The sequence below is a fragment of the Colossoma macropomum genome, unplaced genomic scaffold (assembly GCF_904425465.1).
Source record: "Colossoma macropomum unplaced genomic scaffold, Colossoma_macropomum, whole genome shotgun sequence".
NCBI lineage: Eukaryota > Metazoa > Chordata > Actinopteri > Characiformes > Serrasalmidae > Colossoma > Colossoma macropomum.
The window spans coordinates 20283354-20299805 of record NW_023494807.1 but is presented as its reverse complement, the minus strand read 5'-3'; the positions used below and the strand labels follow the sequence as shown (position 1 = coordinate 20299805).

At 37.3% G+C, this 16452-nt stretch overlaps 1 protein-coding gene across 1 annotated transcript; it reads left to right on the top strand.

Annotated features, from left to right (window-relative positions):
- Positions 1-364: 364 nt before the first annotated feature.
- LOC118797070 (cortexin-1) lies at positions 365-7552 on the top strand. The gene is made up of 2 exons (XM_036556290.1): positions 365-1365; positions 5444-7552. Exon 2 carries the CDS (start codon positions 5514-5516, stop codon positions 5844-5846), a length of 333 nt encoding a protein of 110 aa, XP_036412183.1. The 5' UTR covers positions 365-1365; positions 5444-5513; the 3' UTR covers positions 5847-7552.
- The last annotated feature ends 8900 nt before the right edge of the window (positions 7553-16452 follow it).

Sequence of the window (16452 nt, the reverse complement as noted above, 5' to 3'; positions counted from 1 at the left end):
AGTGATGATGGGATGATGATTATAATGATGCTGACAGGTTTAAGTGATGATGGGATGATGATTATAATGATGATGATGACAGGTTTAAGTGATGATGGGATGATGATTATAATTTTGATGACATGTTTAAGTGATGATGGGGTGATGATTATAATGATGATGATGACATGTTTAAGTGATGATGGGATGATGATTATAATGATGATGATGACAGGTTTAAGTGATGATGGGATGATTATAATGTTGATGACAGGTTTAAGTGATGATAGGGTGATGATTATAATGATGATGATGACAGGTTTAAGTGATGATGGGATGATGATTATAATGATGCTGACAGGTTTAAGTGATGATGGGACGACGATTATAATGATGATGACAGGTTTCAGTGATGATGGGGTGATGATTATAATGTTGATGACAGGTTTAAGTGATGATGGGGTGATGATTATAATGTTGATGACAGGTTTAAGTGATGATGGGGTGATGATTATAAGGACAGGTTTAAGTGATGATGGGGTGATGATTATAATGTTGATGACATGTTTAAGTGATGATGGGGTGATGATTATAATGTTGATGACAGGTTTAAGTGATGATGGGGTGATGATTATAATGTTGATGACAGGTTTAAGTGATGATGGGGTGATGATTATAATGTTGATGACATGTTTAAGTGATGATGGGATGATGATTATAATGTTGATGACAGGTTTAAGTGATGATGGGATGATGATTATAATGTGCATGACAGGTTTACGTGATGATGGGATGATGATTATAATGTGGATGACAGGTTTAAGTGATGATGGGATGATGATTATAATGTGGGTGACAGGTTTATGTGATGATGAGGGTGATGGATATAATGATGATGGCAGATTTAAGTGGTGATAAGGAGGATGATCAAGATTGGTGAAAGTGATTAGAGTGATGATAGATTATCGTAATGGTGATGAGGATGAAAATAGTTTAAAGTGATGATGAGGGTGATGATTATAATGATAATGAAGATGATGAGATGAAATTAGATTAAAGTGATGATTATGATGGTGACAGGTCACAGTGATGAGGATGATATTCAAAATAAGTTAACATAACGATGATGATGATGATGATGATAGTGATGATGATGAGGAGAAGGATGATGAAGATGGCTTATATAAATCCCCGTCTCAGGTTTAGTTGTTGCTCTCGGACAGACTCCCCCTCCGCGCGCTCTGCAGACCAATAGGACGTCGTGCGCGCGACACGATGGTTAAGCTCGCGCTGAAGCGGCAGAACGCGCATCATCAGTGAGAAGCGGCGGGATGGAGAAAGAGCCGCGCGCGCGCGCGAGAGAGAGAAACAAAGAGAGAGAGAGGGGTGAGTAGAGCGGCTTTAACATGCAGGAGTTTAAACACAGCAGAGAACTAAGCTTCACGTGCAGGAAGGCATTTACAGCGCTTTACACTCAGAGCAAAGTCAAAGAACTTTCTGTAATGAATTATAATAATTACGCTACTGACCGTTTTACAGGTTTGAGTTGAGTTTATCAGGTTGCTAGTCTTGACCAGTCCTCCCTGGACTGAAAGCACAACAGGAGCCCACAGCACAGTGATGGTGAAGAGCTGAGGACTGGTGGATCAGTGAGGCTTCAGATTGATCTGTGATTGTTTGTTGGTATTGATGAGTTAGTTGTTTATTTTGATCTGAGTGTTTTTCTGAATCTCTCTCCTTCTTCTCCTAGTTGGTCAGTTGGTTCTGTTCTCAGTCTTGTAATTTCTGGATAGTCTGCTTTGTCATAAGTGCACTTATTCGTAGAGAAACAGATCATTTAAATCAAGTCATTTAAATAAAATTATTTTTCAGCATTATCCATTCATTCAGTACAGTGTCGGCTCTTCAAACACTTCACTGCATTTCATGGAAAAGATTCAGTGTAGGTCCAGTATCTCTGTAGATATTATAAACCTACATTATAAAAATGTTAAGATTCTGCTTTTTCCCCAAAAATTGATTATTGCAAGTGCAGTTTTATAATTGCTGTAAAGTCCGATCTGTATGACCTTTTCTCTCTTTGGCTCTGTTAGAAAAAGCCTTTGGCTTATCCTCAATCTCCGCCTATTAACCTGACTATGTGAAGGCGGCTGAGAGGCCAGTTGGAGTTAAATCTGCTGAGCTACTCAGCTCCTCTCTACAGAGATAAACTGTAAAAAGAAGTCCTGTAAAAATATTGTAAAAAGTAGAAAGTTACCAGTAGAATGCTCTGAAATAGCAGGACACTCCTGTATTTCAGAACACTTTTACATTTAGAATGACTTGATTCAAATGCTTTCACTGACATAATAACATAGTAACAAATGAAACTGGGGAATGGAAGTCTTACTGTTATTATACAGGATAAACTGTTTTTTTAGGGGTACTAGTTATTGTTTAGTTTTGATCTTGAAGAATCCTATAGAAGAGAACTGGCCCAGGAGAACATACGGCAGCAACACTGACAAAGACTACAGTAGTTGTAATATTGCAATATCAAATGCAATATTATCGACAAACTTACAAAGTCAAAATTGTTTACAACGATGGCAATAGGAAACAGACATCCGAAGAGTTTAATGAATTCAAAAGGTACATTAGCTTTTAAAACTTTGGAATCACTTGTTATAGTAATAATTTATATTATTTTATTTCATAATAACTTTTATAATGTAGAATGAAATACTGTAAGCTAGACACCAGAAGGTATCTATATTTTAAGTTTTTCAGGAAAAGTTATTAAATGCTAAATATTGCATGTTGTAATTATTTATTTATAGTTATTCTTGATATGTTGTCTAATTGAGATTTTGTCATCACATTACAAATACAAGGCATTCTGGATATAATAATAATAATAATAATAATAATAATAATAATAATAATAATAATAATAATACATTTAATTTTATTGAAAAGATACAGTGATTCCCAACTTGTGCTAATGAACCTCACAGAAAGTTATTATATGACATAGTCTTGAACGCCTGATGTCTGAGAAATTGTTTTACAATAGGTTTGAGATAAGCTTCTGATCAAAAATGTATTTTTTAAAATCCATTCAGGGTGGAGAGGTACATGCAGACTATTGTAAGGCAAACAGTCCCCAAAGTAAACTTTTTTTTACCATTATCAACATTACATATACGGACATGTGTATGTTCTCTGGTGGTTTGGATAGTAAATAAAATGTCTACATTTGTGTTGTTGACATTGTGACTCCTGATTTCTATCAGCACTACTGTAAAGAAATCAGAGTCTGTAAGTTTCTCTACAGTGAACCATTTCACATGAAATCATTCTGAATGACTCATGTTCATATTTTTTGAAATTTTGAAGTCTCATTTCTCCTTTAAGCGCTGTGTATATAACCCTGGTGCAAGTCAAAGTCTCGATCTAAAGTACAGTACATGTATCTTCATCTGTGTTATATATGTAGCCCACTCCTCCTGTCTACCTTGGTAGCTTCATTATTTAGCAGTGTTGTGTGTCTCTTTAATGTGGTGGTTATTGATTGAGGGCTTCTTAAGATTAAAATCAATCGGTGCCTTTGCTTCGCCTCACGTTTGTGCCTGAAATAGAAGCTTCCCTCCTTCTGCTTGAATTCACTTTACACTCGTCAGCCCTCCAGGCGAGGATTATGCTGCTCGGCTGAAGAGGACACCTGAAGATGTACAAGTGTGTTGTTACCATTAGCCACCAGTGAGCGTTCCACTATACGCTTATTATCACTGCTGGTTATATAAATTACAGCGTAATTCACCACATCACAACTTTGTAATGTGATTATGGTTCAATACAGCTTGGGCAAGGCCTCTTCATGTTTTAGTCGGCGTGTCTGGGGTAGTTGCTGCTAAAGCAGTGGCCTCCTGCCTTTGTTTATTTGTTTGTTTAATTTAGTGTTTTCCTGCTATGACAGAGAAAACAGCTTACCGTTTTTGTTTCTACTTTCTATTTATTTTTGCTGAACTATAGTTCCACAACTATAAAGATTCATCATTGTTTCTGTTCTTAGTATTTTCTTCTTATCATATTGTAATTTTTATCATATTTTCTTTTATTATGCACTATTTTGTCACATTTATTTTGTTTTTAATTTTCAAATTTTATTTCTGTTATGCTTGTTTTTTCGGTTATTCACAGCAGTAGTGTGGTGGAACCAGACATCTAAATCACATGCCATATTAATAATTGCTGTGATTTTATTTAACAATAATTCATACAGTGTAGACTGAAGTACTACAAATAAGAAACTAGCAAATGTTCTATACAATATTTTGAGTTTTTTAATGATAAGTAGTTATATTAATATAATAATTATAATTATTTATATCATATTAATACATAATTCTATTTTTATTTATTTTGTATCTTATTATACTGTACATTATATTGTATATTATTATACACTATTTTTTACATTTGTTTTGTTTCATTTTTCATTTATTTATTGTAGTTATTTCTTATATATTATGTTTGTTTTGTAGTTGTTCTTTGTCTGAAAAACAGTTTGGGCAGTCTTTTATTATATGAAATATAGTACATTATAGTATATTATTATTATTATTATTATTATCATTTCCCTCCTTGATGTGATTTTTTATTTTTTGTTTGTTTTCTGTTGTTCTCTTATGCTTGTTTAATTGCTCTTTGTATGAAACACTTCTAACTTTGCATTTTAATGTATGAATGGTTGGTGACAGATTAAAGGAAAAAGCAACATAAAGTAATGGACCACCATGAGCCTCAAGAACAGCTTCAATGCCCCTTGCCATAGATTCTCTAGTTCTCTAGAACTGTACTGGTAGATGGAACACCATTCTCCCAAACGATATTTCCTCAACTGGTGTTTTGATGATGGTGGTGGAGACTGTTGTCTAACACTTCAATCCAAAATCTCCCATGGGTGTTCAACTTGGTTGAGATCTGGTGAGGGAGAAGGTTATAGCATATGATTAACATGATTTTCATAGGTTATGATCCTGAATGAGATGAACTCCCATCAGGATAGAAATGTTTCATCACAGGATAAAAATAATCAGTCTGAAAAACGTTGTATTGATTTGCAGTGACTGTTTCCCTTTCAAGGGGACAAATGGAACCAAACTATGCCGGCATGCCAGCTTTTGACCACCCAGTTTATTGATGTCTTTCAAATTTATCTAAATGCAGATGGGACTGTAGTCACTTTTCCTATTGAAATTCTAGCCAGTTAAGCAGTGTTTATGACTGAAGCTCCTGCCCATTTGTACCCCAGTAATAAAGAAGGATGTTAATTGCTTAATTGTGTAATGCAGTACATCTGTCTCGAATAACCGTCTGTATATAAATTGTTTGTTGCTATATTATTATTATTTTTATTAAAATATGCATGTGCTCTAAATACCGAACAACTGAACAATCATTTTATCTGTTTAACCTTCAGATTTTATTCTGGAGCTCCATCTATTGAGGTCTTCCTGACTTGCCTCCAGATACAGTAGACTGGAAAACTGATGTCCGTCACTTCCGCACCTGCTGACCATCCAGTGATAGACCTTGTGGCCTCTTTCCTGGGCAAGATGAGCAGAGCTCCGCTGCTGGACTATGAGCTCCAGTCCGTGGGTCCAGCTGCAGGCTCTGGAGCCACAGCTGGGCTTCCTCTGGCCTCAGACACAGAGCAGAGCACTGCCCTGTGCTTTGTCGGCCTTCTGCTGCTCATCCTGGTCTTCCTGTTGGTGCGCTGCTTCCGGATCCTGCTGGACCCTTACAGCAGCATGCCAGCCTCCACCTGGAGGGATCACAAAGACCGACTGGAAAGAGGACAGTTTGAAAGTGCTATGGTGTAATATGTAATAAACAACAGCTGCTAAACTGAAAAAAAAAGTTCATTCTCGCAGTGGTCAGGCATGGAGATCTAATTCTTAGTGACCTGCCTGTTGATTTGGGGCAAATGTTTTAGTGAGACACAATTAAAGGAGTAGCTTAGTCAAAAATATTAATGTTGCTAGCAGTGAATGAAATCTAATAGTTAGAATTTAACATTATAGAAACGGCATCATGCTAGCTGGTAGCTTAAGACACAATTAGCCACAGTAGCTAGCATTATAGACAATGCATCATTGTAAGTGATGGCTACTATCTTGTATTCAGAGCTAACTAGCATTATGGAAATGACATGAAACTAACTCCTGGCTAATAGCTTGTATTCACAGCTAGCCACAGAAGCTAGCATTGTGGCTACTATCTTGTATTCAGAGTTAGCTAGCATTATGGAAATTACATGAACTAACTTCTGGCTAATAGCTATCACAGTTAGCCACCGAAGCTAGCATTGTGGGAATTACATCATGCCAGTTAACTAAAGTAGCTAGTATTTTGGAAATGCCATTGACTGGTAGCTCCTTGTTTTCATAGTTAGCGTGTTAGCATGTTTGGTCAAGCTATTTCTTTAAATGAAAGGTGGCTGACATTGGGGATTCTCCTGAACCCATTCTGTTGGAAGTGGTCACTTGTTTGCTTTTTAATATGCAAATGATATTCAAACTGTATTGAAATCCATAGGAGGATACTGAGCCAGATGGTGTGGCAGACAGAGATTGTGTACATAATTCAGATATTAGGTTTCCAGGGTTTTCACCATTTTCTACATGTTTATATTGATGTTAAATCAAACTTTTATTGCATAATAAATTTATAATCCCAAAAAGTTGCATGTGTGTACTACACAGACTTTCAGTGCAGACTTTACTCCTGTAGTTGTTCGTGGACTTCTAGCTGATTACCTGATTAGGGCATTATGTACACATTTTTGGACCTGTTGTACTCAATGATGACTTTCGTGACAAACTTCATTGTCAAATTGATTTCCGAATGTTTCTTTTACTGTAAACTTTATGGTTTTCCTATGTAGGCTCTATGTTTTGTACTGATTGTTCTTCAGTGTTCTTCATCACCTGATGTTGATCAGTGATGTTGATCATAACCTCAGATGTTGTGCCTTTACACGTGTCAGAACACTTTATTTTTTATACAAGAACTTCTACAGCTCTTTTTAGCACTTTCCTGCTGTTGTATGGCTAACAAATGGACTGGTCTGAGTTTCTGCACATTTGGGCATTGAACTCTACGTTACATAGCTGATTTCATAAACTTGTGATGAGTTGGTGGACTTTTCCCTGTGTGTTGTCTCTACAGTATTTGATTGAGGAATTGGTCAGTAAACTTCTTCCTTTGTCACACATATTAATCACTGTAGATGTCTTTACAAACCACATACAAATGCTGACCTTGCTGACCAATGTCTACCTTGTAGCTAATCTTTTTCAAAGCACAATCTGTATTAGTCATCCTCTAGCCCAGAGGTGCCCAAACTTTCTGTCTTGGAGGCCAAATTTTGATGTTTGCTGTGGGCCGAGGTAAAACAGCCTGCTGGCAATTTATTAGCTTTAGGCTTTTGCAATGCCTTTAAATTCAGTGAAAAAACGTTCTTCACGTTCTTCATTAACAGGGTAAATAGAAATAGAGGACAGAATCTCAAAGATATATATATATATATATATCCATACCTCACTACCTGACACTGTGACACTGGCATGGTGGTGGTGTGTTAGTGTATGTTGTGCTGGTACGAGGGGATCAGACAGTAGTGGTGCTGGAGTTTTTAAACACTGTGTCCACATACTGTCCACTCTATTAGACACTCCTTTCTTGTCGGTGCTCCTTGTAGATGTAAAATCAGAGACAGTAGCTCATCTGTTTGTATTGGTTATCCTCTAATCCTTCATCAGTGGTCACAGGACGCTGTTGGCTGGGTATTTTTGGTTGGTGGACTATTCTCAGTCCAGCAGTGACACTGAGGTGACCAAAAACACAGCACTACTGTGTCTGATCCACTCGTAACAGCACAACACACACTAACATACCACCACCACATTAGTGTCACTGCAGTGCCTGTGGTGGTCCTGTGGGGGTCCTGACCATTAAAGAATGTGGTGAAAGGGGGCCAACAAAGTATGCAGAGAAACAGATGTACTACAGTCTATGAGTGTAGAACTACAAAATGTATCTATATGCAGTATAGTAGAGATGATAAAATGGACAACGAGTGTAGAAACAAGGGAAGTGGTTTTAGTGTTATGGCTGATCAGTGTATACACTGCTGCGCTTAGAATGATCCTGCACACAAATAAGATCTTGTCAATAGTGGCGATCGCAGTGGTGGTTTCCATTTATGAATGAGGTAGAGGGGGCTGACCAACTGTGCAGCAACAGATGAGCAACAGTCTGTAACTGTAAACCAATAAAATGCACCAATAAATTGTTTCTCATGAAATGTCCAATTAGTGTAGGAACAAGGTAAGTGTACCCAATAAACTGAGTGTAATCTGCTGTTAAAAAACAAAGCAATGACTACCAAAGTTTCTTTACAAACCTCATCAGACAAATTCAAGTAAGAGCACCATTACTCTGTATTTCTAAACATTTCCCTACTGTGTGTAATTTAATCAATGTTTATTACCAGGACAATATTTCAACCAGAGCTCTGCAGATGTGATAAAAAAAACAAGGCGAGGCTTTCACAGTGCTCATCTACTCTAGTGCTTCATTCTGCTGGCACTGTGGAGAGGCATGCCACACATTGATACTTGAGGCTTTGCAGAACAACAAAGGAATAAGGTTACATTCAGTCAGCCTTCCATTATGGTTCTGAATGCAGGGCCTTATAATAACTTTGCATTCATTTACATCCTACAGCTTAGTCCATATGTTGCATGGACTTTGGAGGAACTAGAATCATATAGTAGGTAAGCATTTAATGAGTAGACCATATGTTTGTGTCCCTTAATCCGAAGCTACCAAGCAAATCTCTCAAGATGAAATCAATGCTGAATGAAAGATACCTGCACAGCATTCATCTTTGATTCATGCAAATACGACATATTTATGATGTGTGTGTATATACTTGAGACTGTAAGCAAGTCTACCTAGTTATTTAAAATATGCAGTGGCTGCATTTTCTACTTCTGACAATCCCCTACAAATTCAGTGATGTTGAGGTCTGGACTCTGGGGTGGTCAGTCCATTCATTTGAGAATGTCAGCAGCGTCTTTGTTTGTGCTTCTTTTATGTCTATTTACTTTTCTCAGTAACAGCTTCTTGACAGCTACACGTCCTTTCACACTCACAGTTGAGCTGACTTCTCACCGTGGAGGGATGGACAGAAACTCCTGTGGATTTTTTCAGATCTGAAGTAAGAGTGGAGCTTGATTTTCTCCTCTCTCTCAAAGATGAAAGCTTTAAGTACTGTTTATCTGCTGGTGACAGTTCTGTTGGTGTGCCAAATCTTGCACGGCTGTTAGGAGTCCCATTATCTTGTGTATTTTATGCCTTCACTGTTGTTCTAAAATGTGGGAAATAGTAAAAATAAGAAAAAAAATCTATCAGTATGTGTGCCTAAACTTTTGACTGGTACTGTGTATATGCAAAACCACAAGATGATGAAGTAAATGAAAATCTCCTTAAGTCCCTGTGTTGTGACACACCTAATTCTAATGAAGCAGGCAGGTTCAGTGTTAATGAGCTGACTCAGTTTTGTTAGTGAAGGGCTGGATCTAAATCCAGCACACACCACAGCTCTCCAGCAAGGCATTAGCCCCCCTCCTGCTGCCCCATATGTGTGACATAACTCATATCTGAAGGTGTCATTATGTATTCAGTGATTAACATGCATGCATGTGTGAGATAAATAAGGGATCTAGAGAGCAGATGTTTTCAAATAGTAAAGAGCAAAAGTTTTAAATCAAATACAAATTATAAAGAGATTTTTTTCCAATATTTCCACTTACAGAAGTGAAAGTTATGCGTGACAACTACTCCTGTTACAGTGGTGTGAATATGTTTTCTCTGTAAGAGTACTTTTTGAGTATTCAACTTGTAAATGGCTTGAAACCGCAAAAAACATACCCTACTTATTTCCTAACCAGGCTGCTTAACTTGGCAGCTAGCTGCTAGCAGGTTCCTCAATGCGGGCTTTGCATTGAAGTATTTCCTGAAGTATTCACTGTAAATCTGCAATTTACAGAGAAAGATGTTACCTGAATGTCTTACAAGCTTCAAATGTCTGTGTTTCTGTAGAGCTACGAAATGTTAGCTTGACGCTAACACAGAAAATCACATGAGGTCCTAGCAGAAGTTAATATTTTTATCATTGTGGTGGTCATTTAGTAAGAAAAATCTGCTTATAATGTGCATTAAACATTGCTATATTATGATATGTTCATGATTTATCACAACAAAATTAAAAGGTTCATGAAATGACTGCGATATACAGTGATGGATGTCTTCCTTTAGTGGTCCATGGTTGCTTGGTAATGATAACCTGCTCTAAACTAATGATGTTGCATTGGGGCCCACAGTGCAGTGTGGCCTGCAGCAATCGGGCCCTTAAATAAAAAAGATACTGACACAATTGTACACCCATGACCCACAGAAAGACCCAATTTCTTAACAACAAACTTCACCAGTTAGCTTCCATCAACACTATATAGACAACACTTATTCACAGTTGGGCAGTATACTTTGAAAAAGTAGTGATAGCTGAACGCTGTATACACTGTCCTAAATATATTACAATACATAAAAAGTAACAAAAGCATTTAGGATACATATTCACAAGCAGAGTGGGAAAACTCTACTGTTGTAATTTTTATTTAATTCACACTGTTCTTTGCTGGTACTGTTTGGTGGGTTTCTTCATGTAATTCTTCTGTTAATATGTTTAATGAAAAATTCACAAATTTTAATGAAGTTGCAAAATTCTCAACATCATTTTGGCCCTCATTGCCTGCTTCTGTCCACTGCTTGCTCACATAATCCCTCTGCTGCTCCCATTATCCCACTGCTGCTCCCATAATCCCTCTGCTGCTCCCATTATCCCACTGCTGCTCCCATAATTCCACTCCTGCTCCCATAATCCCACTGCCTTCTCATGCACAAAGCAAACAATTTGACATACTGCAACAACAAAATCTTGCAAATTTTTTCTACAGTGCGGGTAGCTATGTGATTTTCAGTTAGCGACGTGTGTAACTTGCCACAAAGCACTTGCACAATGATGACACTGTTCAGTTCCATCATTCCACAAAAGAGTTTAGTAATGCTGAGATTAATAACTTTGATTTATAACTTTTCATTAATTACATTGATTTATCAGTCTACTCAGGCTTTAGCAGAGCTCAGCAACACTGAAATTAATAAATGATCATCACATTGATTTTTCAGTCTGTTCAGGTTTTTGCACAGCTCAGTAACACTGAGATTAATAACTGATCATCACACTGATTTATCAGTTTACTCAGGCTTTACCTGAGTTCAGTAATGCTAAGATTAATAACAGGTCATCAAAGTTATGTATCATTCTACTCAGGCTTTAGTAGGAACTTCAGTGTTTGTAAAGAAGCTTTTTTAAGTTCTTCTTTAGAGTACTTCTTTTAATGCTGTGTGCTGATTTCAAAATAAACAAGTATAATTAGCGTTTCTTTTAAAATATGGTATATATTTTTGCATTTAGTGGGTCAGTATTTTTAAAACTATTCTCCTAATCATTTAAAATGCAATTCTATTCTGAATTCTGACTTTATAAAATGTAACTTGAACTAAATACAGATTTCTGTATTCTAAATACATATTCTGAAAACTTGTGTTCAGTTACAACCCTACTTATTTGTAATGCATCTCATCCATTGTAGCCATTTTCAAGCCCATCCTTCTCAAACTGCAACATGATATATTTCAGACAGTATTTATAACTTTAAAATCTAAAAATAATTAATTTAGCTCAAGTACACTTACATTCAAGGAAAGCTAACAGGTTAGATTAGGGGCCCAGTAGACTAAGTCAAACCTTGAACTTTAGACTATGTTGCAGTAAGATGATAAACTAAGTATTTCAAAGTAATTGTAATAGATTATAACTAATTTTTGCTTACATTTATTTGAATATTAATATTTTGTTTGAGTGAATTATAACTACAGTAGGGGTAGTCTCACTTAAATGGGAAATTTTTCAAAATTTTGCTAAATGAAATTGTTAAGAGTGGTTTGAGGAGCATTGTAGGCAAAATTTTATGTAGATTTTCAGTAAGCCACCCTTTCCATCTCAGTTAACTGCACAAGGCCAATATATTACAAATGAAATGAATGCCTGAACATTAGTATTTGGATAGTATCATTCAGTGTTTTTGTAAAAATGTAACATTAATTCCTTGAAGCCTAAGAGCCTGTATACGGGTCCACACTTCATGCAAGAAAAATAAAATGCTATAAAAACCGAGGATTTGGTACCTTTAATATTAAGCCTAGAGTTCAAGTTAACTCTAATGTACAACGCATGTTCAACACAAGAAGTTGCTTGATCCTATTTTGCTGTAATGTATTTAAACATCTGTTTGCTGTAGGAATAATGGATATGCATACAGAAGAGCTTTCAAGAGAGATAAAGTCATTGATTATGCATTTGATTACAGCTGGTAGTAAATCCTGAGTGGTAGGCAATCGATGAGCATCGCAGAGCAGAGGACGTGACGTGTCACCCCTGGAGATGGACGGGTTACATAAACAGCCACCAGATCCATCGCAGCTGAGGACGTGCAGTGCTCATTAGCGACTTGTTAAAATCACTCAGGTGGGTGCCGCACACTGGTGGTGGTGAGTCATCATTTACGTATTAGCACTTCAAGTAGGGTTTAGATAACCATGGTACCAGTCCAAAGCTTAGCGCATTCATAAACTAATAATACAGATCAAAAAGGAGCTCGAGTATGCCACAGGTGGGTTCACATTACGTTTTATGTGATCTAAACGTCTGGTTATGTTTGAGATGGTAGATATTTCCACCTTTTAATATATCTAATTGCTGCATAAGGCCAGCATATCTACTTTCCAATAATCCAGTATATCCACTTTTTGGTGTATTAACGTACAGCACAAGGCCAATATGGTACAAATGAGATAAAGAGTTTGAGAGTTTGGATTGTGAGCATGCAGATGTTGTCTTTGACATTTTTCACCATTTTGTTCATTATTAGCTTTGCTTTTAACTGCGTAAGAGCTGTATTTTACAAATGAGATAAGCAGCATGATCATTAGTGTCTGTGCTATGAGCATCCAAATATCACCCAGATACTACTGTCTTACATTTTGGCCATTTTAAACTGTATTTTAGCAATCAAAACTTTTACTGTTGCACATAGGAACACAAAACATATACTGAAAAGTCAATTAACTCCTCGGTTTATTATTCAGTTGATCATCTTAAGATTTATTATTCAGTAACCACTATGAATTAGTCAGTATCTACTATGAAACTCATATGCAAGTTTTATAGTTATGAGACTGAGTAATTAAAATATGGACCCACATGCAGACCCTTACAGTTTGAGCTGATGATTACATTAAATTAACTAATTAAAAATCTATATTGCAGAAAAACAGGATTTACGAGACTATCTAACATGTATAGATCACAGAAGCTCCATTCAACTATAGCCTAGAACATTTTCTATACTTTTCTAGACCAAATTAGATGACTTGGTTGCTCTGCACAGTTCATGAAACTGGTCCATATAATAAAATGTGCAACTCCGGCATGTATTACAGCATCCTCTGAATGAAATGCACTGTTTATATTGAAATCATGACTGTTAGCACCCTCTCCTGGTGGAAGTCCCTCATAGTAATCATAGACTTCACTTTGCAAAATTTAACTGTGCGCACTAAAGCATTAAATGATCTTGTAACAATGTTGAGTTCAGATCACACAGTACAATTGGCTTAGCAGCCAGTTCTGTTTTGCAAATGGCATTAAATTACAGTAAAGAGAAAACAAACCAGTTAAAAGAACAACAGAACCAAACATGCTAATGTTGCTAACAATGAAGGGAAGCTAAAAGCCACCAGTCAGCATAATATCATAACATTTCATAATGTTAATTGGTGGCTATGCACATTCCTTCATTGTAGCAACATTAGCATTAACACTAATACTAGCATTATTGACTGAAACATTCCAAGCGTCTCGTCATCCAAGTTGCTGAACCAAATAGAAAATGAAAGAAAAGTGTGTTAGTTAATTTTAACTAAAATTCAGTTAGTCAGAGGAACAGAAAGAAAAAGAATTTAAGATGAAGTTTTCTTAATTTGTTAACCCGTGTCCCTCTATGTCCCGACAGATACAATTAGAGAACTGAGCAGTGAACAAAGCCCCCTGTTGTCAAAGGTAAGAAAACAGAGATGAATCATCTCATTGTAATAATTTATCATGTGAGTTTCAATGAAGCTTAATGAGCAGAATGTACAAGGCCTCTCCTGCAGTCATTAGCCAGACTCCACTGAGTTCTGCCTCAGCTAACAGGAACAATAACCACAGGCCTTGGCTGCACTGAGCACAGCTCTGGCCTGTAAAACTCCTCTGCAAGCTGCAAGGCTTTACACAGATAATGTGGGGGGAGTTATAGGCACAGTTCAATCTTACCACACCCGTAGTTACTGGCACACTTAAATCTGAGGACAATATTTAAAAAAGGTATTTACCACTGTCTGCATAATATGCATAAAGCAGATTGGACAAACTCAGCAACAACAGTGAAACAAATGGTTTCTATTATTTTTTTTCAGCACACACACACACACACACACACACACACACACACACACACACACACACATATGTATATGTATATGTGTGTGTGCTGAAAAAAATCATAGAAACCATTAGGACACCTTCTAATTATCTAATTATTGCTAACGGGTGGATAAAATGAAGCACATGGCCTTGCAGTCTCAATAGACAAACTCTGGCAGTAGAATGGGTCGTACTGATAAGCTCAAACATAGCACTGTCGTAGGATGCCACCTCTGCCACAAGTCAGTTTGTGAAATTTCTGTCCTACTAGATCTGCCTCTGTCAACTGTAAGCGCTTTTATTATGAAATGGAAAGATCTAGGAGCAGACAGCTTAGCCACAAAGCAGTAGACCACGCAAACTCACAGAGTGGGGCCACGAAGTGCTGAAGCACACAGTGCCTATCCTCTGTTGAATCACTCATTCAATGAATCAGTTCCAAATTGCCTCTGGAAGCAACATCTGCACAAGAACTGCGCCTTAGGAGCTTCCGAAAATGGGTTTTCATGGCTGAGCAAGTGTAATCTACCAAGTGTAAGATCTACCAAGTGTAAGATCAAAATGCACAATGCCAAACGGAGGAGGCAGGAGTGGTGTAAAGCACACTGCCACTGGACTCTGGAACAGTGGAAACATATTCTGTGGAGCAACGAATCATGCTTCTCTATCTGGCGGTCTGATGGACGAGTCTGGGTTTGGAGAATGCCAGGAGAAAGTTACCTGCCTGACTGCATTGTGTCAACAGTTTGGAAGAGTTAGAGATAATGCTATGGGGTTATTTTGCAGCGGTTGGCCTAGGCCTCTTAGTTGCAGTGAAGGGAAATCTTAATGCTTCAGCAGACCAAGACATTTTGGACAACTATATGCTTCCAACTTTATGGGAACAGTTTGGGGAAGGTCCTTTTCTGTTCCAGCATGACTGAGCCCCAGTGCACAAAGCAAGGTCTATAAAGGCAGGGCTGGGTGAGTTTGGTATAGAAGAACTTGACTAGCCCGCACAGAGCCCTGACCTCAACCCCATCAAACACTTTTGGGATGCAAATCTAGTTGAGACTACTTAACAACTCGACACAGTTTGAGGAAAGCATGTAATTACAAAGGCAGTCTGCATTATGCTAAATGGTAGCATATAAGCTTCCATTATGTTAGTTACATTAGCCATAGCTCCAGCGCAGTACTAAAGACGTCAACTATGGACACTGAACGTGGCTTGGCTGATCGACTACATTTGGTGTAAAAGGAAAACTGTGAAAATTAGGTTTTTCACATTACTCTTGCTTAAGATCAATATTTTACAAATTAGATTGATTATCAGTGTGTGTGTTATACACATTCATTTTTTTCTCCTGGTTATATCATCAATAGCCAGATTAATAAATTATTTCCTGTTGCTCACGCCCCATGTTCCTTTGGGTAATCAGGACAGCCGGTTCGCCTCTCAGCAGTGACTACTGGCTGAGATCCATTTGGCTGTTGTGTGTGGGAAATCTCTGAATATAATAGCGGGCAGCTGATCAGCATTTTGGAAATTGAAAATATGAGGCCATCTCAGGTGAAGGTTGCTTTCATGCTGAGTGTATTCTAGCAGAAATATAAAAACAGGCCATTAATTAATAGTTATTGTGAAGAAGAGGTCAAGTCTCGGGTTTCAAAGCAAAGCACGGATATGTTGTTTAAAGCGATTGTTTGGCAAAAAAAGCAAACTGACGCAATTTTTTGCTTATCCCAAAGGTAGTTTATCGGCCAAGATGTTTGGTGTTTCATTAGTTTTG

Excerpts from the sequence above, each read along its gene's own strand:
- LOC118797070 (XM_036556290.1), top strand. The coding sequence starts at position 5,514 with ATGTCCGTCACTTCCGCACCTGCTGACCATCCAGTGATAGACCTTGTG.